This window comes from Myotis davidii, unplaced genomic scaffold (assembly GCF_000327345.1).
Source record: "Myotis davidii unplaced genomic scaffold, ASM32734v1 scaffold614, whole genome shotgun sequence".
Classification (NCBI taxonomy): domain Eukaryota; kingdom Metazoa; phylum Chordata; class Mammalia; order Chiroptera; family Vespertilionidae; genus Myotis; species Myotis davidii.
This window is the reverse complement of record NW_006287807.1, coordinates 820364-846169: the sequence shown is the minus strand read 5'-3', so window position 1 is coordinate 846169 and position 25806 is coordinate 820364. Positions and strand designations below refer to the sequence as shown.

Sequence of the window (25806 nt, the reverse complement as noted above, 5' to 3'; positions counted from 1 at the left end):
TCATGCATTGGGCCCCTAGTAAGATTATAACAGAGATGAGAAAGTCCTATCCCTTAGTAATACCACAGCTGTGGTAACATCTTAGCACAATGCATTGCTCACCTGCTCATGGTGGTGTTGGTGTAGACAAACCCACTGTGCTGCCAGTCGTATAAAAGCACAGCATGTGCAACTATGTACAGTCCATAATACTTGATGTGAAACTAAATGACTATGTAACTGGTTTATTAATTACTATAGTTTTTATTATTATTTCAGAGTGGATTCTTTCTACTTGTTTTTACCAAGGTTGCTGTACGACGTGTCATGGTACACCACCAGCAGCTTCATACAGCTGTTTACTGTGTCTCTTGATTGCATCATTTTTCTTGTGCTTGATTTAATCTCATCTTTTCTTATAAATTTCATGTAGCTGAAGTGTACGGTGCTTATAAAGTCTATAGTCGTGTACAGCAATGTCCTAGGCCTTCACACTCACCTCTCACTCACTCACCCAGAGCAGCTTCCAGTCCTGCAAGCTCCATTCATGGTGCGTGCCCTACACAGGTGCACCATTTTCATCTTTTACACCCAATTTTACTGTCCTTTTCTATGTCTATGTTTAAATCTGTTTAGATACACAAATCCTTACCATTGTGTTACAAATGCCTATAGGATTCAGTGCAATAACATACTGTTTAGGCTTATAGCCCAGAAGCAACAGACTATACCATATGGCCTAGGTGTTCAGTAGGCTGTCCCAGCTAGATGTATGTAAATGCATGTCAAGGTCACATAACCATTAAGTCACCTAAGGACACATTCCTCAGATGTTTCCCTGTCGGGAAGTGGTGCATGACTGCCATCGTTAATATCTAGTAGGGACCTACTAACATGCCTGGCCAGGGCTCCCACTGGCAGCAACAGCTCCCTGAATCCGAGGCTTCTGTTCTTTTACTCTGTGCACTGCCTCTCTGGGAAGAAGTGAGGAGGAGGAAGTGAGGGAGGGAGGTGCTCGGTGAGGGAGAAAGAGGTGACTGGGGCAGGTGGAGGGAGCGTGGGACTGCAGGGGCTGGCCAGCATAGGGACTGCCATGCTAGTGAATGTGGAAGAACCCCAGCTTTTGCTCAAGAAGGAAAGTCCTGGGACAACCCTTGGAGAGCATGCACCGGTGCAGAAGCACCACCTCCATCCTCCTCTGTCATTGAAAACGGAGACAAAGTACCAGAGTTCTGACTGGATTCTTAATTTGTACATCCTCTCCCTGGTCCAAACGCAACTGGAACCAAGGTTTGGCTGCCTGTCACCACGAAAGCCAAACTCACGAGACAGGAGCTGGTTGGTAAGGAAAGAGGTTTATTTGAGTGCTGGCATTGTGAGAAGATGGGGGCTCTTGTCCAAAGCCCATTTCAATGTCTCAGTGCGGCCGAGGTTTTTATAAGGAGGAGGAGGGAAAGCAGAACAAAGAAATCAAGGGGAGGGGGTTGAAAAGTTCTCTGTGTGTGGCCAGCACAGGCCATGCTGATAAGGACCTTGAAACTGGTCACGTGATGGTCTGTGTGCATCATCCTGGTCTTCGTCATCCTGGGTCTGTGTCATCTGGTTCTATGCTTGAAGGTCAGCAAATGGCCCAGAACTGGGGTGACTCAAGATCGGGGTCTGCATCTTCTGAAGTAAGTTCCTAGGATTCTCACACAAACGTGCTGTTCATCTACAAGCTACATATTAGTTGAGTCAGCATTCACAGAGACAGTCACAAGAATGGTGGGGCGGTTACTCCCCTGTCACACCAGACCTTCACTGGGCTGATATTCAGAAACAAGGATTCTTTCCTGCTTCCTTGGGTTCTGAGTTTGTCTGTTTCTCTGGTGTCTGTCTCTCCGTCCTCATTCATCTCTTTCTTTCCCTCCTTCCTTCCTTTTGTCTTTCTGTTTCTGTCATTTTCTCCTTTTTTCCTCCTATTTCTTTCATCTCTTACTTTTCACAAATATGTCTGAGCTGCCTACTCTTTGTCGGGTGCTGTGGTGGAACAAATGGGCAGGGCATCCAATGAGTGGCTCCTGGACAGTGTTAGGGGGTAACTCAGAGAGCCCCAGGGGCTAAGGCCCTTTCCTGGGTCTGTCTCATTGGGTTCTGCCTCTGGTGCTAAGGTGCTGGGGAAGCCACCTCCCGCAGCGGAAGCTTGCATGAGCCCAATGGGTAAATCAGAATTCCACTCTGATGACTAATTTCCATGGGTGAAGTACCTGTCAGGATATTGAGCATCAATCACTGCATCCAAGGTCCCTCTGGATGGCAGACCAATTCAAAAAGCAAAAGCTGCTGGCACACAACTCACCAGGGCAAAGGAATTCCGATCATGAATGATAGACTACCTTGAAGAGTCCAGGTATCCCTAAAGAGACGTTTCTCTTCAACCAGCGTGCCTTCGTCCTAAGGCTGGCTTTGTTTAGAAAACCAGTGACAGCTGTTAGAACTTGCCATCCCCGGCAGACTGTTGAGCTCCCTGTACGTCCCCGCGGAGTGGGTGAGTGCCGAGAGCCGTTCCTCCTCCACTTAGAAGTGCACTTCTGTAAGCTCCTCTTCTATGGAAACACTGAAAGCCCTGCTGTATCAAAAGCCAAAAGCCGGCTCCACAGAGGGCTGTGATGTAAGCAGCGTCTTCTTCTCAAGTCCCTAGAGGCTTGTTATCTCTAAATTGCTTCAAGTGCCACCCAGATGCTACCCAGACTAGCATTCTTTTGATTCCGTAAAAGGGCTCCTCTAAAGTTACCAGACACCCCATTGCCATAGAGCCGGGGGGCGGGGCTAGGAGCCTCCAATCAGCTGAGCACCAGCTGCCTGGCCTCCTTGGTACTGGGACCAGGAAGGTTTGTTTAGCTCTGTAGAAACTGGCACTGGGTTACAGGACTGGCACGGTAACCCACCAGCCAGAGTGTCAGGCTTTCAGCTAAGAATACTGTGGCCAGGAACCACCCTTTTGGGTCAAAGAGGCATTCTGACCGGGAAAGACTCAAAATGAGGCTCATTGTAACGAAAAGGCAAGGGAATAAAGAAGGGAGGGGGAGACTTGAGGAGAGGAGGTCAGAGAGGGGAATGTTGGGGTGAAAGCAAGAGCAGACATCAGAGGAGGGACCGGCGGAGGCAAAGGCGGGGGTTTCTCTGGTGACATCACTCCAGAGTTGGCAACCAGCTGCGTAAGTGGCCTGAGATTGTGCCTCAGTTGATAAAGCTGAGATCCCCCAAGATCGGAGCTAACCTGGCTCTCACATCCCCCTCCAGCCGCCACCACTGCTGCCTGTGCCTCCTGAAGGGCCAGCAGCGCACGCTCTTCGCGCTCCGTTCAGCCTGCTGTTTGGTGCAACCCGGAGACTGTACTGAGATGTGCATTGGGTGAGCTTTCGGGAGAACCAGGCCCAATAGGATATATACAAGCTGATGCACTCATTAATTCTCTATCTAGAACGCGGTCCTCAGACTCTGCCCAGACCTACTGCCACAGACCCCCTGCAGATGGCCCGGAAGTCTGTGTGACCACGTAGGCCTGGATCCGGACAGGCTGGGCAGCGCAGTGGGATGGGGCCTCGGGTGCTGTGTGAGAGTGTCACACACTTGTGCACGGCTCCGTGAAGTACAGCAAGGGCCTCTGGGTAGGTCGGATCCTCACGATGACTCTGTAAAAACAGGTTGATCTTTGCAAATGATGAAGTTGACTCTCAGTAAGATTAAAGTGACCTGGTTCTTCCTCCGGTTGTAACGCGTCCTAATGCAGCCACCACCACCATCCTTCTGCTCTCCCTCACTTCCTTCTTTCCTTCCTTCCGTCCTCCTTCCGCTCCCTGCCCCTTCCTCTCACTCCTGCCCTTCCTTCCAGTCCCTTGTTCTCCATGGGAGATGCAGTGGCAAGAGGCTCACTCTGCCAGCTGCTGAAGACTGTCGGCCTCTGGGGGCTGCCTTGTGAGGACAGATCCTCACCCACGGTCGCACCTTCCCGAAGGCAGCCGTGTCCAGCGACTGATCCCGAGAGTGTCACCGTGTGGCTCAGCCTGTCCTCCCAATGAGGGGCTGTCCTGCTCAGAGCTCTGGGGGTAATTGGGCTTCCGTCCCCTTCCTCCCACAGGTGTCGACCGCCCTGCAGCCTCTAATAAGCGTCCTGCACGTTCATTACCACATCAGTGTGGGCTTGTACGGAGCCCACGCGGGACACTGGTGTCACGTGCTTGGCCACTGAGCTGACATTGCTATTGTAACGCCAGACACTTGTATCGTTACTGTCAGTGTGACCCCTCCCCCCGTCCCACCACACACACTGAGCAATAGTTCAGAAAGCCTGCTCCAAAACAAAAGTGGATGACGCAAAATCTGAAGTAGAGACACTTGATAGATACACTAGTATCTTAAGATATATATGTATACATATATATATGTATATATGTATATATATGTGTATACATATATATGCACAGATACATGTACACACATATCACATACATATGCACATATATCACATACATACACATACATACATACACATACCACATACATACACATACTTGAAACTCTTTTCAAGTTGTCCCTTATGAACCCTTTAACCACACAAAGCTTTGCTTTTCCCCTGAAACATCTTCCTTTGAGCCTCTGATGAGTTCAGTTTCCGAGGCACCAGGAACGTGCACAATCCAGCTCTCCCCTCACGGCCTAGAGGGCAGGGTGCGAGCCTTCCCCGGGGCCTGTCCCAGCCATCCTCTGGACACCCACGCCCTCGGCTGCCTCCCGTGGGGCACGGAGTGGCTCACAGCCCGCGGGGCTGGCTGCCTTCCTCACGGAGACGTCAAGCGGTCCTCTTTCAGCTCCAAACATTCACGCCTTCTTTCCGCAACAGGAAAGACAACCGGGCATGCTTTAGTCATGGCGCCCTCACCCAGCCGTGGCCTCCATGAAGCAGGTGCTCATTAGCATGGCTGAGTGTGCCCTTCCTCTTCCAACACTGGCCTTTGTGGGTGGAGGGGCAGACATGGCTGAGTCCAGGGAACTCGAGCAGCAGCTCAGTGTGAAGCCCAAAGGGATGGCACCGGAGCCAAAGGAGCCGAGTCCTGAGGCCCACATCGCAGACGCCTGCCCTGCAGGGAGGCCTGCTGCTGGGGACCTGGCCGTGACCGTGCAGCAAAGCTGGGCTTTGCGGTGTCAGCCAAGGAAGGATGGAGCTGACCTCACTCGGTGGCCAGGGAGGAGCAGAGTCCTGTTCTGGGGCCGGCCCTCCGTCTGCGGGTGAGGCCCCCAGGGGCCAGGGAGGGCATGTCCCCCGTCACACTGCGCCCTGTGACCCAGGCTCCGTCTTCACTTCTCCCTCTTCACAATCATCTTCAGCCCATTATACCTGTACTGTTAGGCAGTGTTTTCATGAATTTAACATTTTTGGTTTCAGAGATAACTGAATTGTTTGAAGAAAATTGGTTGAACATCAAGGTTTCCACCCACTGCACAGGTACTTTTAAAATTTATCAATGGGTAATGTTTAAATGTTTAAAATTAATTTTAAAGCATGTTTATCTGTTATTTGCCTTTACATGTTTAAATATGTATATTTAAATTGTGGTAAGACATGCATAGAATTATTTGACATGTACAGTACTGAGGTGCTAAGTACATGCACATTATTGTGCAAACATCATTGCCATCCACCTCCAGAACTTTCCATTCTTCCCGAACTAAAACTCTGTACCACTGGGTGGTTCCCATGCCCTTCCCTCCCAGCCCTGGCAACCACCCTTCCACTTTCTGTCTCTATAAATGTGACTAGTCTCATTTCCTCACATAAATGTAATCATATGCTACCTTTCTCCTGGGTCTAGCTTATTTCAGTTAGCACAACACCTTCCCGTTCACCTATGTTGTATCTTGTGTCAGAATTCTCTTCCTCTTTTAGATTGAATGATATTCCATTTTGTTTACCCATCCATCCCCAGTGGACGTTGGTTGTGACCTCCTTTTGGCTGTTGAGAATAATGCTGTTGTGAATATGGATGTAGAAATGGATACACAAGTTTAAATGTAATTTGTTGTTGTTGTGAATCCTCACCCAAGGATATTTTTTTCACTGATTTTTTTTAAGAAAGAGTGGAAGAAGGGAGAGAGAGGAACATCGATGTGAGAGAGACACATCAATTAGTTGCCTCCCACATGTGCCCTTGACCTGGAATCAAACCCATGACCCTTCGGTGTGAGGGCCAATGCTCTGACCACTGGGCAGCATCGGACTTAAATATAACTTTTAACATTTAAGTTTATTTTTAGAAAAAGTAAAGCTGCATTTTCTACTGGTGAAGCTCACTTGATATTTGAACCAGGCTTTCACCGTTTTATGAACTGTTCCTATATCATTTGGGTGCCGGGGTGTTTTTCTGGACACAGACTGATTAGCATGTGCATAAAGACAAAGGGGCCCCACTGTCAGAAAAGGGTGGGACTCTCCTGCAAGGCCCTGCCCTGGTCGGCTGGCTTTCATTCCTGCCCATGGCCAGGGCCTAGGAGTGCCTGGCACAGGGGGCTCTCAGTTCACGCTTGTCAGATGGGTAACTGAAGGAACGATGTGCTTTTCAACAATTTACTCTATTGATCTGGTCACTTTCCACCACATTTATTTTTAACCAAACTTTCCTCCCATGCTTGTCCAGCTTAGCACTGCTTTCTATCACAGCCACCACTGGGTGGGACAAGAGGGCCTCCTCCCAGAGCCATGTGTTTGTTACTAAACAGACGGAGGCCTCCATGAGGGCGGGGAGCCAGCTCCTCCTTCGCGATGACCTCTGGTCACTGAGGCATCTTTTCCCCGCAATAACTTAGGTGCCTTGTTACTGGACTGGAGCTGCTTAAACATGTAATCTCTGATCTCTTAGCGACACACAAGCCTGCCACCCTCTGGCCTGTCAGACACCAGCCTGAGCCCCAGATCACTGTGACCATGGTAACGCAGCACAACAAACGGCCACACGCCAGCCCAGCGGCAGAGACAGAAGGCCCAGCTCAGCGCATGAATCTTGCGGTTGGCTAGGGCTTGGCTGATCGAGGTGGGCTTGGCTGGGCTCGCCTGCTCCTAGGCCTGGGTCCAGTTGGGGGTGGCTTCTCAGTGAGGTTTGGGCACAAATCTGCTCTGTGCTGGCTCTGAGACTGCTGCCGGGACAACAGCTGTCTAAGGGAATCTCTTCCCACACCCAGGCAGAGGACCAGCCAGCAAGTGGAAGCAGCAAGACTTGCTGGAACCTGGGGTCCAAATGGGCGCTCCGCAGCTTCTGTCTCAATTACTGACTAAAGCAAGTCACGTGGCCAACAGAGGGGAATATGTGCTACCTCTTAAGGAGCTGTAAATTCACATGCCAAGATCTGGGTACAGAGAGGGCTGAAGAACTGGGGCCATAATGTAACCTCCCAAATCCAGCTGTGAGAACTAGCCAAGCACGACTCAGTGTCCCCAGAGGAGGAAATGCCTGCTGGCCAGAGGTGCTCACGGAGCACTGGGGGCGAAGACTCCACAGGGACCTGCCAGGACCCAGCGGCGGAGCATGCGTGAGAACAAGCGCAAGGCCTGCGCCCTCGGCTGTGCTCCTCTGGGCACCGCGGGACAGGCCTCACAGCAGCGTGGAGAACGGGCTCCCAACGCCCTACTCAGTGGAAAGGGTCACTTTGCCTCAGGCTCCTTCCATAGAACCTAGTCCTCAAAACGGTCATTGACTAGCAAGTCAGTTCCCTGACTATTGCTAAGTAAGCCTTGCTTTGTCCCACCAGAGGGAGAGATTTAAAATGACGCCTCTGTGCAGGGGCGTTAATGTCAGAGGCCATTTTTGTTCCATTGCTTGCCCGGCCGCTGGAGGTGAGCACATGGATTCCATCAAAAACAAACAGCAAGGCCCCTCCGGCTGCTGGCCCTGGAAGCCAGGCGCGGTGCTCGCTGTGCAGGGCGTCTCCCTCAAACCCGGACCCGCTGGGACAGCATGGGCGAGGCTCTCTCCTTCGCTCCCCACGTTCCCGTGCACGTTGCCCATCACACCGCGGGCTAGGATAGGCAGTTCTGGCGCTGGAGGAGGCTGCAGTCCTGGCTATAGCAGGAAGTGTTGGGGACAGAGGCGGGAGGAGAAACCAGGGCCTTCCCTGCGTGGCTGATCTTTCTGAACGACTCAGACGTGGGTACATTCCCCTCTGAGAAAGCCCTTCCCAGGGTTTGTTCTCCTCACAGAGACCTAAGTGACCTTATTCACCGAGACGTGACTGGGGGAAGCTGGGCTCTGGGAAGCGAGTGTCTGTACAGTGATGATCAAAGTTATTGGTGACAAGATGAAAGCGACATCAAGAAACACAGGCACTGGGGCCTATCTGTGGGGAATGGTGAGGGGAGAAGTAAACCTTGGAGGTATTTACACTGCCGCTCCAATGTAGCGGGGACTGCAGGCTTTTCCAGTCTGCACACATGCACGATTGGAAACCGGTACATCTGGGAAATCTGCTCACAGAAACCCTTAAGTAAAACACAGCCCAGAGCCAGAGCGTTTCTGCTTGTCCCTGCTGGTTGCAGACTGGCTCTCTTCCCTTCACCACGCTGCCTTGCTCCTTGAACCAGCTTGGGCTCCTGCCTTCCTCACCAGCCAGCCTCCAGCTCTTGAGGGCAGGCATCTTATTGGCACCTCCCAGGAGCTCCCCATGTGAGTCTGCCCATGGAGGGTGTTCACACAGGGCCTTGGAATGAACGCGGCATGGCCACACAGCCCAGGGCAGGGCCCTGTGTGGGCACTGGTGTCCCTAACGAGGGTGCGACTTAGCTCCCCTGCCACTCCCCGGTGAGGAATGGAAGTGGTGGCAAGGGCAGGTCACTGGCAGGTGTTGTTGGTGACTCATACTAGTAATGCAGATGGCCTGTATTCAGGATCCTGCGGACGGTGGCCTCCTGGCTTCACCCCCTTCCTCCATGTTCCAGCAACTGGCAGGTCGCATTTTAGGCTTGAGGAGATTCAGAGTCAATTCTTCTGACAACATTTCTTCATGGTGGTGCTGTTTCCCGGCTGCACCCCATGAAGAGGCTGCCCCCCTTCTGGGATGTTCGCTGAGCAGCCTGCTCCACCCAATCTGAAGGTGGCCATCAGTCCTTCCTTGAAGCGCTTTAGCATCTGGTGGGGATTGTTGCCTGGATCCACTTCTCAACCGGCCTCAGTCTGGGGTCCTGATCCCCGATTCCATCCAATTCTCCCGTTTATGGCTGCTAGCGGGTTGGGCGGGATGGGGACACAACAGCGGAAGACAGCTAAACTGCAGGGGGCTCTGCGGCTGATGATGCTCTTCCCAGTGGCAGTCACTCTGTGACACGCGGAGGGCGTTCCCATAGCCCGGGTGCTTTTGTAAATGTTGCCACGGCCAATGCAGGAAGACACTTCAGTCCCGAGAGCCTTTCCCCACCTGGCGCAGGTGTTGCTGCCAAAGTAGCCGTCACACATTGGTGGCCTTGGCCTCTGGCTGTGTTCAGTCATGGAAGCCAGGGCAACGGGAAAACGATAGAAGGGTAGCTGGCTCAGTGCTCACTGTCCTTGGCCTGGACTCAGGCGTCCAGGTTACACCCTCCTTGGGTAGTCCGCTGGGTGACTTCGCTTGACGATTTTATTTGACTCCCTATCCACGCCCCAAGCCGATATTCTCAGTAAAGGCAGTTCTCACACCACCGTGCTCTGCCATCAGAGCTTACTGCCCTCTCTGCTGCCGCGGGCGGTCCGCAGTGAGCACTGGGAACCTGGCCGCTTCTTGCTGCCATCACCTGCCCCGTCAGCACCGAGCGAGTATTAGTCAGATTGGACGAGGTGACAATCAGGCAACACCTGAGCCCCAAAGCTCAGTGGCTTAGCACAGGCACGTTTGCTTTTCCGTGAGTGCACATCGGGAGTGGGCTGTGGGGAGCCCTCCCTGCCTCGCTCAGGGCCCCGCTGGCAGTGCTCCCCCGGCTCACTCCTGCCCTGCGGCCGGAAGCGTGGTCTCTGCAGCAGAGCGAGTTCTGGAGGTGCGGGAACCGGAAACCAAATCTTTGCTCAGAAACAACCTAAGTCACTTTGGCTTCCAGCCTATTGTCCAAAAGTAAGAAACTGTGGCCCCCCAGCCCTTTAATTCTCCCGGACGCCTGCCTGGAGACGCAGGTACGGGCGAGGACGCAGAGCCCCCACGGCTGAAGGGCAGGGCCATGTAGAAGGAGTCATTTGAAAGTTGTACACTGACGTTTGTCACTTGCAACAGGTTCTGGGACTGAGCACATTCGTTTACTTATTTGTTTGAAGAAGTTTTGCTGAACTTTCCCACTTGCCAGACACTCCCCGGGCCCTGGAGACGAGCTGCAGGGAAATCAGACAAGCCCTGCCTCGAGTGCTGCCTTCTAAGGGAGAAGAGAAGCGCAAATGGACACACTGCAGTTTCAGGCCAGACAAAAGTCAAGCTGGGACTCACCTGCAGGGGGCGCTGTTTCACATAGGCTGCCAGGTAGGCTTCTCCGAGGTGCCATCCCCCAGGCCCCAAGGGACAGGGCATCCAACGAGTGGCTACTGTCAGGTGTGGGTGTGGAGTGAAGAGGTTCAACAACAGCCACCAGACACTGAGTGGGAGGGCAAGGAAGGAGGGAGGAGCCGTGGGCATGAGGTTAGAGGAAGTGGCCAGGGACAGGGCCACGGGGTGGGGGCAGTTTTTCAGCCCAGAAAGCGTTTTGGCTTTTATCTAAGTGTGACAAGTCTCAGGAGGATTTTGAGCAGGGGAGACACCTTATTTAATTTGCACTTGTCGCTCTGACTTCCTGAGAGACAGTGCCCGGCGGGGGTGGGGAGAGGTAGGTGGGAGGCTCCTGCATGGTCCAGGGGAGAGACAGCTGGCAGAGATGTGGGGGTGGCTGATTCAGGACGTGTTCGAAGGAAGCACTTGACAGCCTGTCCCCACTCGCTCTGGCTGCACCAGCATGTTAGGCTGTGCGGTGAGAGATGTGAGGGAATGCAGTCCGGAGCCTGGGGGCGGGTGCTTCGACTCCACCAACTCCAGCTCTCTCATCCTATGTAATAAAAGACTAATATGCTAAGTGTCTGGTCGTTCGGTTGGCTGTTCAACCAATCAAAGCTTAATATGCTAATGATATGCTAAGGCAGCTCAACCGCTGGCTATGACGTGCAAGGACCACCAAGGGGCAGACGCTCCAAGTAGGTTAGCTTGCTGCTGGGGTCTGGCCTATCAGGACTGAGCAAGACAGGCCAGACATGCCCTGGAGCCCTCCCGTGATCCCTCTCCTGCTGGCCAACCTCCCGCGTCCCTCCCTGACCCAGATTGTGCACTGGTGGGGTCCTTTGGCCTGACCTGCGCCCTCTCACAATCCGGGACCCCTCAGGGGGTGATGGAGAGCCAGTTTTGGCCCAATCCTGCAGGCCAGGCTGAGGGACCCCACTGATGCACGAATTCAGAAATAGGGGAGCCCTCGACTCCTGTTGTTGTAGCTCGGCCGTTTAATGGAGGATTCTGTTGCCTGATCTGATCAGTAGCTGAGATGGTTTTACCCTTGAAATACCACCACATCTGCCTTCAGGAAACCTTCCATGCAAGAGACCTTCCCAAGGCCCGGAAGGACAGAGCCCTGGAGTTCCCTGAACTGACATGAAGAGCTGCCCTGCCCGCTGCTTGCTAATGGGGATGTTCAGAAGCTGCACTCATGTGCTCTCACAGCAGCCATCCACCCACAGAGAGGAGGGGGTGGGGTGATCCCCAGCTCCCACTGACTGCTAACCGGCAGGGGCCACCTACACCACCTATGTCAGTGTGCCTGAGCCTGTGTGTGTGTGCATGTGTGCCTGAGCCTGTGTGTGTGCCTGAGCCTGTGTATGTGTGTGTGTGTCAGTGTGTCTGAGCCTGTGTGTGTGTGTGCATGTGAGTGTGCCTGAGCCTGTGTATGTGAGTGCGTGTGAGTGTGCCTGAGCCTGTGTATGTGCGTGTGTGAGTGTGCATGAGCCTGTGTATGTGTGCGTGTGTGAGTGTGCCTGAGCCTGTGTATGTGTGCGTGTGTGAGTGTGCCTGAGCCTGTGTATGTGTGCGTGTGTGAGTGTGCCTGAGCCTGTGTATGTGTGCGTGTGTGAGTGTGCCTGAGCCTGTGTATGTGTGCGTGTGTGAGTGTGCCTGAGCCTGTGTATGTGTGCGTGTGTGAGTGTGCCTGAGCCTGTGTATGTGTGCGTGTGTGAGTGTGCCTGAGTCTGTGTGTGTGCATGTGTGTGAGTGTGCCTGAGCCTGTGTGCGTGTGTGTGTGAGTGTGCCTGAACCTGTGTATGTGCGTGTGTGAGTGTGCCTGAGCCTGTGTGTGTGCATGTGTGAGTGTGTATATTGGGTGGGACATCTGAACAGGAGACGCACTTCAAGGCGCAGGTATGTGGTTGCACCCAGAAGTGAAGATCATGCACCATCCCTTTCTAGGTCTCTGGTAGCTGAACTTCCGTGAAAGGCAGCCTCTAGCTGGGCCCTCTATTCTGAATCTTCCATCTTTGGTCTGGGGTAAAACAAGCCCAGGCACCTGTGCGTGGTTATAGGGACGGACGGTCGCCCAGGCGAGGACGGTGGGCTGGGTTTCTCCACCTTGGCTCAGGGTGTCCTCGGGGCCTGCGGCCAGGTGGAGCGCGGAGCCCTCGCTGGGGCGGGGATGTGGGCTACTTCAGAAGACAGAACCGGCTGCCAGACTTCCAGCGAGGGGCCTCGGCACAGGCTAGAGCAGCTTTTGATGTCATTTTGAAAAATGTTGATAAATGCGAATTATATCTTCCAGAGCTTAGCTTTATGTTGGTGGGGGAGGGAGAAAGGTTTTTTCAAATACAAGGAACTCTTTGGTTGAGAAGAGCAAATGTGCTACCAAGAGTTAACCCCTCTAACTGCTGTTTCCTGAGCACTTTCACAGTTTCCGCTGTTGGGTGAGAGAGATGCCGGGAGCCCATCTGGAGTGAAACCTGCTCCGAGTATATGCCTGTAAGGAGGGAGCCAGGGGCCCAGAGCGTGGGAAATACCACAGTGGCCGCACTAACTCCTTCAGCAGCTGCCTGACTGCCCTGTGGTTTCTGAGCAGCCTCCCAGCGGTTTGCATTTCTAGCCCAGCCTCATTTCAATACAGCATTGTTTGGAGGTATTCTGCCCTTTCTCCGAGCCTTACAAAGATCTTCACCCTCTCAGAGGAGTTCAGGGGAGAGCCTTCCCGCCCAGCGGTTTAATTTCTTGGGAGTCACCAGAGAAACCGCCTCTTTGGGAAAGCGCTCCTTCACCGTGAGCCCGCGATCCACAGCTTGGTCACAAGATCCAAGACTCGCATCCCTTCCTGCAGCAACATATTTGCCATGAAGCACAGGCTGGTGCCAGGGCAACCACGAAGCACAGGCTGGTGCCAGGGCAACCACGAAGCACAGGCTGGTGCCAGGGCAACCAGGCCGGCAGCGCCTCCGCGATGACCCTGTGCCCGGAGCCAGCTCTCAGCCTGTCCTCGAGGCGGGTGATGGCCAGGCGATTGCCCCATGTCCGTTTCAGCTGCGAAGCTTCCCAAATCCCCAGTTACAGCTGCAAAGGTTCTTGGAGGTTCTCACAGCACCTCCCACCCACCCCTCTGCTCTCCGTACGGGAGACGCCAGCCTTTGGCAGAGCCCGGAGGCGAGGAGCAGGCCCGGACGCGGAGCCCATGTGGGATGCGAATGCCTTTGTAGGACGGGCTGAACATGTCTGAAAATTACCCAGGGTCCCTAGCTCTTCCACAGCATCCTGGGTCCATCACTCCTGTGCTGATTAAACCGGGAGGGCCCCCGAGCTCGTCCGTCTGGCCGTTTCGCCCACAGCTGAGGGGACCTGGAGGCACAGGCGCTGTCTCTTGCTCTTTTGCCTCCTGCTAGTCTCGGCCTCTGAGCCAAACCCAAGGTCACCAGCCACAGCCCCTGTGCTTCCTGCAGTGACACTGCACTCACCCTTTCTCCACATCTGCCTCCTCCACCTCATGGACCAAAGAGGACTTGAACTTCATAACATGCTGTGACCCGGGGTCAAGAGCTGTACCCGTTAAAATTCCCGGATCAGAGGGCAGACCTGAGTCACAGCCCCTCCAGGCCTGGAGTGTGGCTCAGAGGAGGGGCTGGGACACCCCGCACGGACCCTGAGCGCGGCACTGAGCCCGGCACGCGGCACCTGGCAAGTATCCCAGAGCAACGAGGGGGAACCCCCCCATTACCCTCCTCACTCCCACCTTCACTCCTTCTCAGGCAGGGTCCCCCTCCTCAGCATGTCTCCAAACCCAAGGCATCCGCAATGGCTTTGGTGTTTTTGTTGCCACCAAGTAACCCCGTCTGTCCTTTGTGCCTGCTGTGCCACCTCCAGCTTCCCAGTGAGGTAGGGCACTGCCGGCAGCTGGAGGACGGGTTGCACGGAGCCCCCGGCTCAGTGCTAAGAGTGCCCGGGCCTCCCCATCTCCTTTGAGCCTCAGTGTGTGGGCAGATCCTGGCCTGTCCCACAGCCTCTGAAACCTCGCCCACTGACACCGGCCCGGGTGCTGGCATCTGGGTTGTCTTGTACCGACTGCTCTGTGCTCCGTATTTCATTATTAGCCCTCAGATCCACAGCCTGGTTCCCGCAGTGTGGTTCAGGGTCCGGGACCTTGGCGTTGCTTTTCAGGGACATTCCCAGGAGCTGCAGAGGCAGCGGGAGGAGGCGGCGGGACAGAAGCTGCCAGCGCGGCCCTGCCTGCTGTTTTCTTCCTTCTCTTTCGGAAGGGCAATCCAGGGCGCCCTTTGTTGGCCACATGCTCTTCAAGAATGTACTCCCAGGACAGAGGGAAGTGACTCTTTGGAACAAAGCGCCCAATGGATGCATCATCCAGCCCTTTCACTGGGGCACGTCTAGAGGTTTTGTCCTGCCTGCAGTTTAGCAGGCGGCGGGGTCTCTTGGTCTGTGGCCACCCCTTCGCACAGCAAGTCTCTCCCCGGACACAGGAACCTGTCTCTCCTCGAGGTGAGGGCACAGAGGGCTCCGGAGAACTGCACACCCAACGTGTAGTCTGGAGCTCCCCGTGGACCAGGCCTGACCGGGTGCAGCACCAATCAGTGCTCGCTGAAGGGAAGCCAACACCCCCTCACCCCCCATGTGTCCATGAGAAAGGAAATCCTAAAATGCTGGAGATTGTGTTTTAAAAACCAGTCTCCCCACAGAAATCACAGGCTTTCATGTTGGAAGTCTGAGGTCAGATGAGGAGGCAGGACAGCATGGTGGAGGGGGCATTCCCTCTGCTCCGCCTGCCCCCACTCCAGTCCTCACCTGCTCCCTCTCCGAGGCCCACGTAGCTATTCGTGCTGCACCCGCCAGGAGCACCCCTTCCCACAGTCCCAGCACTGCTCGGCTCATCTGTGATCATTTCCACTAAATTAAATGCTTCCGGTATTAAGTTTAGGCTTTTTGCCTGTGGGACAGCAGTGGGTGTCCTGCCGTCCTTTTGGAAATCTTGCTAAAAAAACAACAAAAGCAAGAGGACGTAGCAAAATGACCCAGGCAGGGCTGAGACAGGGGGCAGGCCGAGTCCGGGCCGGCCAGGGGCAGAGCTGGCCCCCACCTCTGAGGGGTGGCTGGGGGCCCCTGTGTGACTGTGAGCATAATGATGGGTCTGCCTTGGGCAGGACGCAACCGACGTTAGGCTGCCCCGGAGCTCAGAGCTGCTGGCTCCTGGCTGGGCCTCTCCTGGCTGCTTGGACGTCTTGCCGGCCAAGGTGAAGCCTCTAGGTCCGTCCCAGTGTGTTTCTTCCAGACTCACAGAGCCGGAGGGGCCTGTGCGAGGCCTCGGGGCCAGGCCCCCCTTTCCAGCCCCCACCCCTCTCAGGCCCACACTGTCAGGAACGTCTTCCTGCTGTTGGCAGTTTCTCTCCAAACAACTCTGGGAGGTGGCAGGCGGAGTACTCGCCCCCATGCTTCAGGAGGAAAACCAGAATCTTAAATGATCAGCAGCTGGGGTCTCGTAGCAATAGGCAGGGGATGGGCATCTTGGTAAAAAAAAAAAAAAAGGCAGGAAATTGTGGGCAGGAAATGGGGAACATGGCTGGGTGACCCCACACCCCGAAGCAGCGGAATTTCTGCTCTCTGCCAGGCCGGACCCCCGAGAAGCAGGCACACTGGCCTCTGTGGGCCTGCGCTCCACGCAGCCAGGAGCTACGGCAGAGCAACCGAGGCAGGAGGGAGGCTGGGGCAGAGGCGAGCCTGCACTCCTCAGGGTGGGTTGGGCCCACTCTGGACCTGCTCTGAGCTGACCCCCCAAATGGCCTCCTGCCCAGCCCGTGCCTTGGAGAGCTCTCACCTGTACAGGTGACTGTGGGGCATTCCAGGCCCTCCCACGGAGGGTGTGCAGGAGGCGTGGGTCCCAGGAGACTCCCAGTGGGGGCCTCTCCCCTCAGCCCTGAGTGGCTCAGGATGGGGCCCCTGATCCATATCTGAGGAGTGGATGAGCGGGGTCTGTCACACTCACATGCACCCCCTCCCCCCGCAATAGGACTCCAACCCTGGTCTGTCCAGTTTTGAGAAGCTTGAGGCCTGCTCCGCTTCCTGCGTCACACGGAAAACACCATTCCGTTTGATTCAGCGATGGGGAGCGCCTGTCACGGTCACACTCAGCCCAGTCACACTGACCCCGAGTTAACCATCACTGAGGAGGAGTAGGAACTGAGCCCAGGCGCTTCCATATGGCAGGGCGGCCTGGGTGCCGGCTTCTCTGGGATGAGGCTGCAGCTTGCCCGTCGGCAGCTGGCTGTCCCTTTGACAGCTGTCCCATCAGCCTCCACGGCCACACGGCTGCTGAGCACTGGAAGTGTGGTGGTCTGAGCTGAGATGTGTGAAGCATCAAATACACACTGGATTTCAAACACCACATAAAAAAAGAAAAACATCTACATTTGTGTGTTGGATACATGTTGAAATAAAAATATTTGCACCTATTGAGTTAAATAAAATACATTATTACAATTTATTTCAATTGTATGTTGCTGTTAGGAAATGTAAAATTGTATGTGTGGCTGGCATTATTTTCTACTAAACCAACACCATCTGGAAGGAAAGCAAAATTCCCTGGCACAGACTTGCTTCATCCGAGACCCAAAGAGGGGCAAGAGGGCTTCCAGATTATCCTTGAGCCCCCACTCTGACCCTGGGCCCTCGTGGGTGTCAGCGTCAGAGGCACACAAACAGACGTCACTGTCACCAGGAACATCTCCCAGAGTGACCCCTCCACACCATCCTTGGGGAATGGACTTCTCGAAGGGCCTGGAGGCACTTTGTCGGAGGCCTCCCCACCAGACAGGCCCCGGGTTCCCCTCCAGCTGCTTCCAGGGTGCTCTCTGGTGCGAGGTGCAGAGCCAGGTCAGGGAGCTCAGTTTCTGCTCCACTGATCCCTTCACTTTTCCTGTGCAGGAGTTCTCAGAGCCTTTATACATTAACTAGAGGCTCAGTGCATGAATTCGTGCACAGGTGCGGTCCCTAGGCCTGGCCAGTGATTGAAGCACCAGCATCTGGCATAGAAAGGCAGGTCCCAGCTGACCTCTGGTCCCCGGGCAGCACCTGAGCCCCCGTGCCCCATACAGCCCCCTCCGCCTGAGTCACAGAGCGCAAGTCCTCACACAGCCTGGCAGTGAGCGCAGCCAGACGCTGCAGGCCGGGGTGCAGTGTGGACCTCTGGGCCACCCAGAGGTGCCGCACAGAAACCAGGCAGGCAGCATGCTCTCTCCCAGCTGGCTTTGCAGACTGGATCCTTTGCGAACTCACGGGGAGCCCGACCAGCCTATGTGGTCCTGGCAACTGCGGCCTGGCTCACCTGGAAGAGGCCGTGCAGGTGTGGGGCAGGCTCCTCATGGGTGCCCGGCACCTGAGTGTGGGGGCGTCCCTGGCACGAGAGCCCTGGCATCCAGGGAGAGGGTAGCAGGGGGAGTGACAGCAAGTTCTGCAGACACCCACATTCTCCCTGCACCTCCGTCCCAGGCACCCTAGGTAGCTGGTGAGAGGTCGCAGCCCCCCACCCTGGCACCATGGGAGGTTGGTCACCACCACCCACCCCCAGTTCCTTGTCTTAGCCTGAGGTCCAGCCCCAATCAGGTGATCAGGGGCTGCCAGCCACTGGTCACCCTCTGTGGGGCGATTGGTTGGAGCTGGGCCCGTAATCACTCCCTCAGAACTTGGGAGCCAGGCGGCATGCCCCCTCCTCCCCCACCGCTGCCACCGGTTGCCGTCTGCAGGGCAATAGGCGGGGAGATCAGCCCCTGCTCGCACCTACCTTGGCCTGGCACCTCTTGCTCACCTGCTCCACCATCCCACCACGGTCCTGCTCTCATTGGGTCCATCGGGGCTGGCGGTGCCTCTACTGCTGCCCACTGCCAGCACCGCGTCACCAACACCTGCCATGTTCCCCGCTGCCCCTGGTGGTCAGCGCACATCACAGTGACTGGTTGAACTCAGTCGAACACTTTGCATATTAGACTTTTATTATATAGGATAGGCATGGTGACTTCTTGAGAGCTAGATGCTTCATGTGACTTTTAGTAAATTTACTGGGGATAAATCCCTCATGCCTTTTTTGAGCATTCATTAAATATGCATCCAGAAAGGCTGTGTGGGCTCTACCACTCCAGGCCATCCCCTCCCCTGCCCGCATACCACCCCAGGTCCTCTCCCTCCCCTGCCCCCTCACACCACCCCAGGTCCCTCCCTCCCCTGCCCCCCTCACACCACCCAGGTCCCTCCCTCCCCTGACCCCTCACACCACCCCAGGTTGTGCTGTGCGGTGTGGGGCTGCGTGCGGGCCAGAAAGGCGGGCTCCTGCTGGGTCTGCACATACGCATGAAACTGTAGATTTATTGTTGTGTTTCTAGAGAAGCCCTGGCCTCCTTTGGTTGAATTCATTCTCTCTTTTTTCCTTTTCAGTCTTCATGGCAACTGGATTAAAGGTTGGTCCTATTTGCGCTGGACCATGAGGGCTGGCTGCCTTCAGGACGGCACTCCTGCCTTCGTGAGCCCTCACTGTCCCGGGACTGGCAGTGCCCCTGGCCCCTGTTCTCCGGCCGCTCTGGCCTCCTCCGTGCCCCTTCCACGCGGGGCCAGGGCAGGCGTGGAGCCTCTTGCCTCTGCGCGGGGCCACCGCAGTGCGAGCACAGTTGACAATCGCATATCGCAGTCAGGAAACACAGAGCAATTCAGCTCCCAGGAAAACGGCCAGGTTTCTGCTCCCGGTTTTCCTTCTTGAAGTCACTTTTGTGTTCCCATCACAGAAATGCATTGGAAGGAAAATGAGTAGTTGCTGGAAGTAAGCGATTTCCACATCCAGGTGTAAGACCAATGTTTGAGGCGTTGCACACCACTGCCTGCTGCAATGACACAACTCACGGCCTACCCTGGCAAGCACGCCGTTGGTCGGTATGAACTTGGTCCTTAGGAGATGACTCTTATGTTTGTTGGGCACTGGGAAAATGACTCCCAGCCTTTGTAAGATTTGGCTGCTGCTCTCCCCACAATAGTAGTAGCGGCTTCTTGGGGGCCCCCTGTAATTCACACATCCTGTGGTGGCTCCATGCACATGTGCTAGAAGGGGAGCGAGTGCGGGGCATCTCCAGTTGTGAGTAAATGTATTCGGGTCAGGGCCCATTTCCTGGCTCCTATGCAGCGCCATTCTGAGCACAGCTGACAGACACAGTGCCTGTAGGGGAGGAGCTAGTACAACACTTAAGACATGGGTTCCCCGGCAAGAGAAACAGCAGGCCCAGCGCGGGGTCAGCGGCGCTCAGCCCACAGCGAGGCCTTCCATGCGGCACGGCTCCTCGGAGCGCTGTCCTAGTTACCAGGGGGGATGCCGCCCTATTCATGAGTATTCAATAAAGCCACTTAGGTGTTTGAATTCACTTGCTTGGATTAAATTTCTTTAACACCTATCATTCTAAATCTATCACCTACTTCCTCATTCTCCAAAGGGGTGAGGTGGAATCCTGCCAGGCCTGGTAAGAGAATGCACTGCTCACACCCAGCCAATAGCAGGCCTTGATGGATTCCTAGCATTGCTTCCCTCCTGGCCCAGCTCTTGGGGCTCCGAGCTGCCACATCCAGCCCAGTCCTGTCCCCACAGCCTAGGACTGAGCCAGACCCAGGCAGGGAGGCACCTCTGCTGACGGCGCCCCAGGCTTGGGCTGACCGCCGCCAGACACCGCCTTGCCCTTAGTTTTCTGAGGGACAGTCCCCGCTGGTATTCATTGGGCTCAGCCACAAAGAGAATCCACTGGGACTAGTTGAAGCAGAAAGGGGTTTATCTCAGGCTGCTAACTGGCCTGCAGGCCGCTGGGGACAGCTCAGACCTGGAGGAGCTCCCTGAGCTGCCCGCAAAGCCATCCAGCAGCACCAGGTCACACCCATGACAACTCGGAGGGGCCTGCAGAATCCAGGCAGCCCACACCTCCGGCCTCAGGACCACTCACCTCTGCTCCCTCACCCCACAGGAGACCTCTGAGGCTCCACTTTGCCGGCCACCGGACTGGCTCCAAAGGAAATCTTCCACTTGCCTCAGGAGGTGGACCTGAGAGGCCGCTGGGGTCCTGGTGGCGGAGGACTCCGGGGAGCTCGCCTGCCGCCTCCGCAGTGTTGGAAGGCACACGGAACCGGAAGTGCGTGGGGAGGGCCGCTGGGTGAACCGGACCTCAGCGTGGTCAGTTTCCCAAGCAATAACTGGACCCCCATCTGTGTCCATTTTTAACTCCCCCAGGGCTCAAGCAGCCCGTTTCTGTTGGCTGGGAACCAGCTACCTGTTGACCAATTCCAACCCCAGAGCTTTTTGTTTTAAACACTTTCCTTGGAACAGTCCCTGCTCTCCTGTGAAGTGCCTTCCTCCCACCTCCCCTCAACACAGAGGACCATTTTCTAAGCGCACCCTCCCACCCCCCACCCCATGGCCGCAGTTGACTGTTCCAGGAATAAGCAGCTCCCTGATCTGGGCCAATCAGAGATTTCCTCTTGAGTCTACGGCTGGACCCAGAGGGCTGAGTGAAGTCTCCGTTGGCTGAAGTCGTGGGAAGAACTCTCAGGAGCTCTCCGAGGCCGTGATTTCTGCCCGTGGACAGAGCTGAGGAAGGCCTCTCAGCAGCGCTTGGCTCTCCCTGAACCTTCTCCATCCGCTGCAGGGCCCCACGTTAGCCTGGCCTCTCTTCTACCGCCAGTTGCCCGCCCGGCCTCCCCCATTGGTGCCTCCTCAAATCCCTGGCATCTTAATATTTGTGTTGAATCTTGACCGCTTTGCTTTCATGTCCCTCCTTTGCCCTTTATCTGTCTTCTCTGAACCACAGGAGGCCCGGTGCCCCTGCCAGCTGCCTTCCCCTGGGGATGGCCACTGGGAGGCGGTGAAGGGAGGTGGAGGTGGAGTCCTGGCGTGACCTCTAGCAGCAGCTGCTGTGGGAGGACCCAGCCCCCAGGTTCTGCAACTCCACCCCCTCTCTGTTCCCAGGCGACAGGACAGCCTGTGGAAAATCTGATGGAATCTAAAAGAGGCTGTTAGAATTAATGACTTTAGCAAAGTTGCAGCATATAAAATCAATATACAAAAATCAATTATTTAGCTACATACTAGCAATAAACAATCCTAAATTAAATTCAGTATCATTTTTTTAAATATATTTTATTGATTTTTTACAGAGAGAAAAGGAGAGAGATAGTTAGAAACATCGATGAGAGAGAAACATCAATCAGCTGCATCCTGCACATCCACTACTGGGGATCTGCCCGCAACCCGGGTACATGCCCTTGACCAGAATCGAACCTGGGACCCTTCACTCCGCAGGCCGACGCTCTATCCACTGAGCCAAACCGGTTTCGGCAAATTCAGTATCATTTAATGTCACATCAAATGTATTAGATATTTAGGGATGGATGAATCCTACAAAAGACGTGAAAGATCTGCACTCTGTAAATTGCAAAACCTACGGAAAGTAGATTGAAATTAATGGAGATTGATACCTTATTCACAGGCGGAGAACTCACTCCTCCCAACCGGCCCACAGATTCAAGCCAGCCCAAGTCAAAACCCAAGCAGGCATTTGGAGTAGAGATTAATAAGCTGATTCTAATATCTATATGGAAATGCGAAGGACGCAGAACAGGTAAAAACAACTTTGAACAAAGTTGAAGGGTTGACTCTACCCGATTTCAACAATTATTGCAAAGCTACCATAATGAAGGCATTGTGTTCCTGGCATAAAACTGACAATCAGAATTGAGTCTAGAAATAGACCCTCACATATTATAGACAATTTAATTTTTGACAAAGGTGCAAAGACAATCAGGGAAGAAAAGACAGGCATGTAACCCAGTGGTCCTATAAAAAGTCATGTTTTTATTCATAACTTACACCATATACAAAAATCAACCCCAAATGGATCAGAGTCTTTGGTGTATGACAATAAAACTTGGAGAAAAAAAGCATAAAAGACAAAATTTTAACTTTTGATTAGGAACTAGAGTTCTTAGTTCTTGATCCATAAAAGAAAAAGTTAACCTTTGCTCTTTGAATGATGCTATTAATAAAAAGACAAGCCAAAGTCTGAGAGAAAATATTGACCAGTCAGATCAGAGTAAAAGACTCTATCAGAATAAATGATTTGATAAGAAACAACCCAGTTTTAAAAATGGGCAAAAGATTTAGATACTTTGCCAAAGAAGATACTTAAGTGGCAAGCATGTGAAAAGATGTTCAACATTGTTAGTCATAAGAAAGTCACCTTAAAGCCACCGTGAGCTCCGCCCGCACCTAGTGGCACCTCTGCAGCAGGAAGACTGGCTTCCCTAGGGCTCAGGGGCACGTAAGCAGCCAGAGCGCTCCTGCCCGGTGGCGGGCCTGGAAGGCGCTACAGCCACTTTGGACAACAGTTTAAACACACTGATTCTTAACAATTACCATACACTTATCATACCTCCAGCCTTCTCACTCCAGGCATTTACCCAGGAGGAAGGAGGCATCTATTCACGCAAAGGCTGGGACACAGGTGCCTACAGCAGACTGATTTGTGACAGCCAGAAGCTGGAACAGCTCCGCTGCCCCCGACAGGCATGCGTATGAGGGAGCCTGACTCAGCAGAGCAGGGGTGCTCTGTGGGTGCGTCACAGAATCAGTGAGGGCCAGGCAAAGGGCAGGGCACACTGTGATTCTAGAAAATGCAAGCTCATCGTCAGCGACGGGAAGAGGCCAGTGGTTACCTGGGCACAGGGCACCAAGGGGCAGGCGCTCAGCATCAAACTGTACACTTAATACGTGCACCTGTGGCACATTGACTGTCGCTCAATAAAGCTGTTATGAAAACAACGAAGTCCAGCATGCCTGTCCCCTGCCCAGTGCCTCCCACTTCCCGGTGAGCGCCACGGCCTGCACCGTGCCTGCAGGTCCCGCCCTCGGGGGCGCCCGCTCTGCTCTACTCTGGGCCCTGCTCGCGCAGCTCCACACACGCTGGGTTCGTGTTCTCACGCACCCGTTCAAAGCTATCAGGCCTGTTTCCACGTCAAGGGCGTTTATGAGCTGTACTCTGCCTGAAACATTTGTTTCCCAAACATCTATGCAGCTCCTTCCTGGAGCTTTTGCTAAAATGTCGCCTTGGCCAGGAGACCCACCCTGACCACGTTATTTAAGATTAAGCAGCTGTGAGGAGCAGATTGGCACTGACAAATCGTTTCGGGGTCGTGAAGTGCAGCACACGGAACAGAGGCAATAACGTTGTAATAACTCTGCGTGGTCAGGGGGGTCCCGGGCTGATCGGGGTGATCGCTTTGCAAAATGTCTGAACATGATGCTGTTCACCTGAAACTAATTTAATATCATGTGCCAGCTGTCACCGAAAAATAAAATTTTAAAAAGTAAAGAGACACACCCAACACCACAATCACCACTCCCGCATCACCTTTTCTTTATTTTATTTTTTATAGCTCTCACCACTCTGTAATAAAATTGGTGGTTTACTCATTTATTATGTTTATGACTTATTGCCCCCCCCCACACACACACACATGTATATAAGCTCCATGAAGGCAGAGAATTTTACTGTTTTTCCCTCTGCTGCATCTCAAGGCCTAGCACAGTGGGCTCTCGCTAAATATGTGTTTGATGAACAAATGAATGAACAAATGAATGAACCACTAACACGTAGGCAGCACTCCCTGAGGACAGAGATAACGCACACAAGTACAGCTCTCAACTCCAGCTCAGCGTGTGCTGACGAACTTCTTTCATGTTCAGAAAGAGTTCCATAATTCTACCTGACTGTGTTTTGAGCAGTCGTGTTTTCAATTAGGAAGAATGCCAAAAACATTCCAATGTGTGTGTGAAATGGATGATTGGAGATACATTTTGCTAAAACCTCCCAAGTCGGATTTATAAATAAAGATCCCCACCCCCCCATACCTTAGTGACCTTTCCTATAATACATGGAGCTGGAAAACAGTATTACTGATATCTCAAGAGTGAATACTCATATTTTGCACTTGTTACCCAGAGACACTATGGTAGCCTGAGAAATTGAGTACAATAGGCCGTCTAGTTGCCCCAGTCAAATGTGGGCTTGCTCTAGTGACATTTCATTTTCACACAGAGGAGCACACTTCCAGATCCAAGCCAGCTTGTGGGTAAGGAGTCTTTAAAGTGATTTTGTGACACAAAAAGTGTGATTTGCTCTTTTGATTTGCTGTTTCAAGTTCAGAACACCTACCGATTTCTGCACAAGAAGCGTCTATGGCAGTAGCTCTTAGAAATGCAATTTCTCAGAACTGCCAGACCTACAGGTTGGGAATTCTGGGTGTGGGGTCCAGGACTCCTCACTTTACAAGCCTTCTGAGGCATTCTGATGTTCCTAAAGCAGAACCCAGACCACCGGTTCTGCACAGTCAGGAGGCTTGGAAACAAATTCACTTAAGATGCCATTTTTACTGCCTAGACTGAAATTAGGACCTGCAATAAATTGATGGGGTGTTCCTTTCTTTTTACAGTTTTGTTCTTCCTTCAGCTTTCTTTATCTTATTTTTTAAAATATATTTTTATTGATTTCAGAGAGAAAGGTAGAGAGAGAGAGAGAGAGAAACATCAATGATGAGAGAGAATCATTGATCAGCTGCCTTCTACTGGAGATTGAGCCCACAACCGGGGCATGTGCCTTTGACTGGAGTCAAACCTGGGACACTTCAGTCCACAGGCCAATGCTCTATATGCTCTATCCACTGAGCCAAACTAGCTAGGGCTATTTTATTCTTTTTAACCAGACAACTTTTTAAGGAGGCACATTAAAATTTAGATAATAAACTACTTTATTCATTTCCAGTAATCAACAAAGGCTCAAGTGTAGAGTGAATAAATGCCCTTTTACATGTTAATAGAATTACTTCCTGGTAATAAAAACGAAATGGGAATGCACACACACGCGCACACACTCACGAGTGTTATTAATGTGTATATAGATAGATAGATAGATAGATAGATAGATAGATAGATAGATAGATGGCTAAGTGACCGACCATCCGTCAGTCCCACCAGCCACTAACTGATACATATGACGGGCACTGGCAATTTAAAAATAAACATTGAGCCGAAACCTGTTTGGCTTAGTGGATAGAGCATCGGCCTGCAGACTGAAGGGTCCCAGGTTCGATTCCGGTCAAGGGCATGTATCTGGGTTGCGGGTACATCCTCAGTAGTGGGTGTGCAGGAGGCAGCTGATCGATGTTTCTCTCTCATCGATGTTTCTGACTCTCTATCTCTCTCCCTTCCTCTCTGTAAAAAATCAATCT

The 25806-nt window shown here is 53.4% G+C and overlaps 1 protein-coding gene across 1 annotated transcript in view; it reads right to left on the bottom strand.

The window, feature by feature from the left end:
• LOC102751404 (chromosome unknown open reading frame, human C2orf40) overlaps nucleotides 1–25806 on the bottom strand; it is a 114503-nt gene that overhangs the window by 69700 nt on the left and 18997 nt on the right. Inside the window, exons 3-4 of the mRNA XM_015561181.1 lie at nucleotides 14524–14673; nucleotides 13959–14020 (exon numbers count right to left, since the gene is read on the bottom strand). Coding sequence (XP_015416667.1) covers nucleotides 13959–14020; nucleotides 14524–14673 — 212 coding nt within the window. The remainder of the gene's footprint in view (nucleotides 1–13958; nucleotides 14021–14523; nucleotides 14674–25806) is intronic.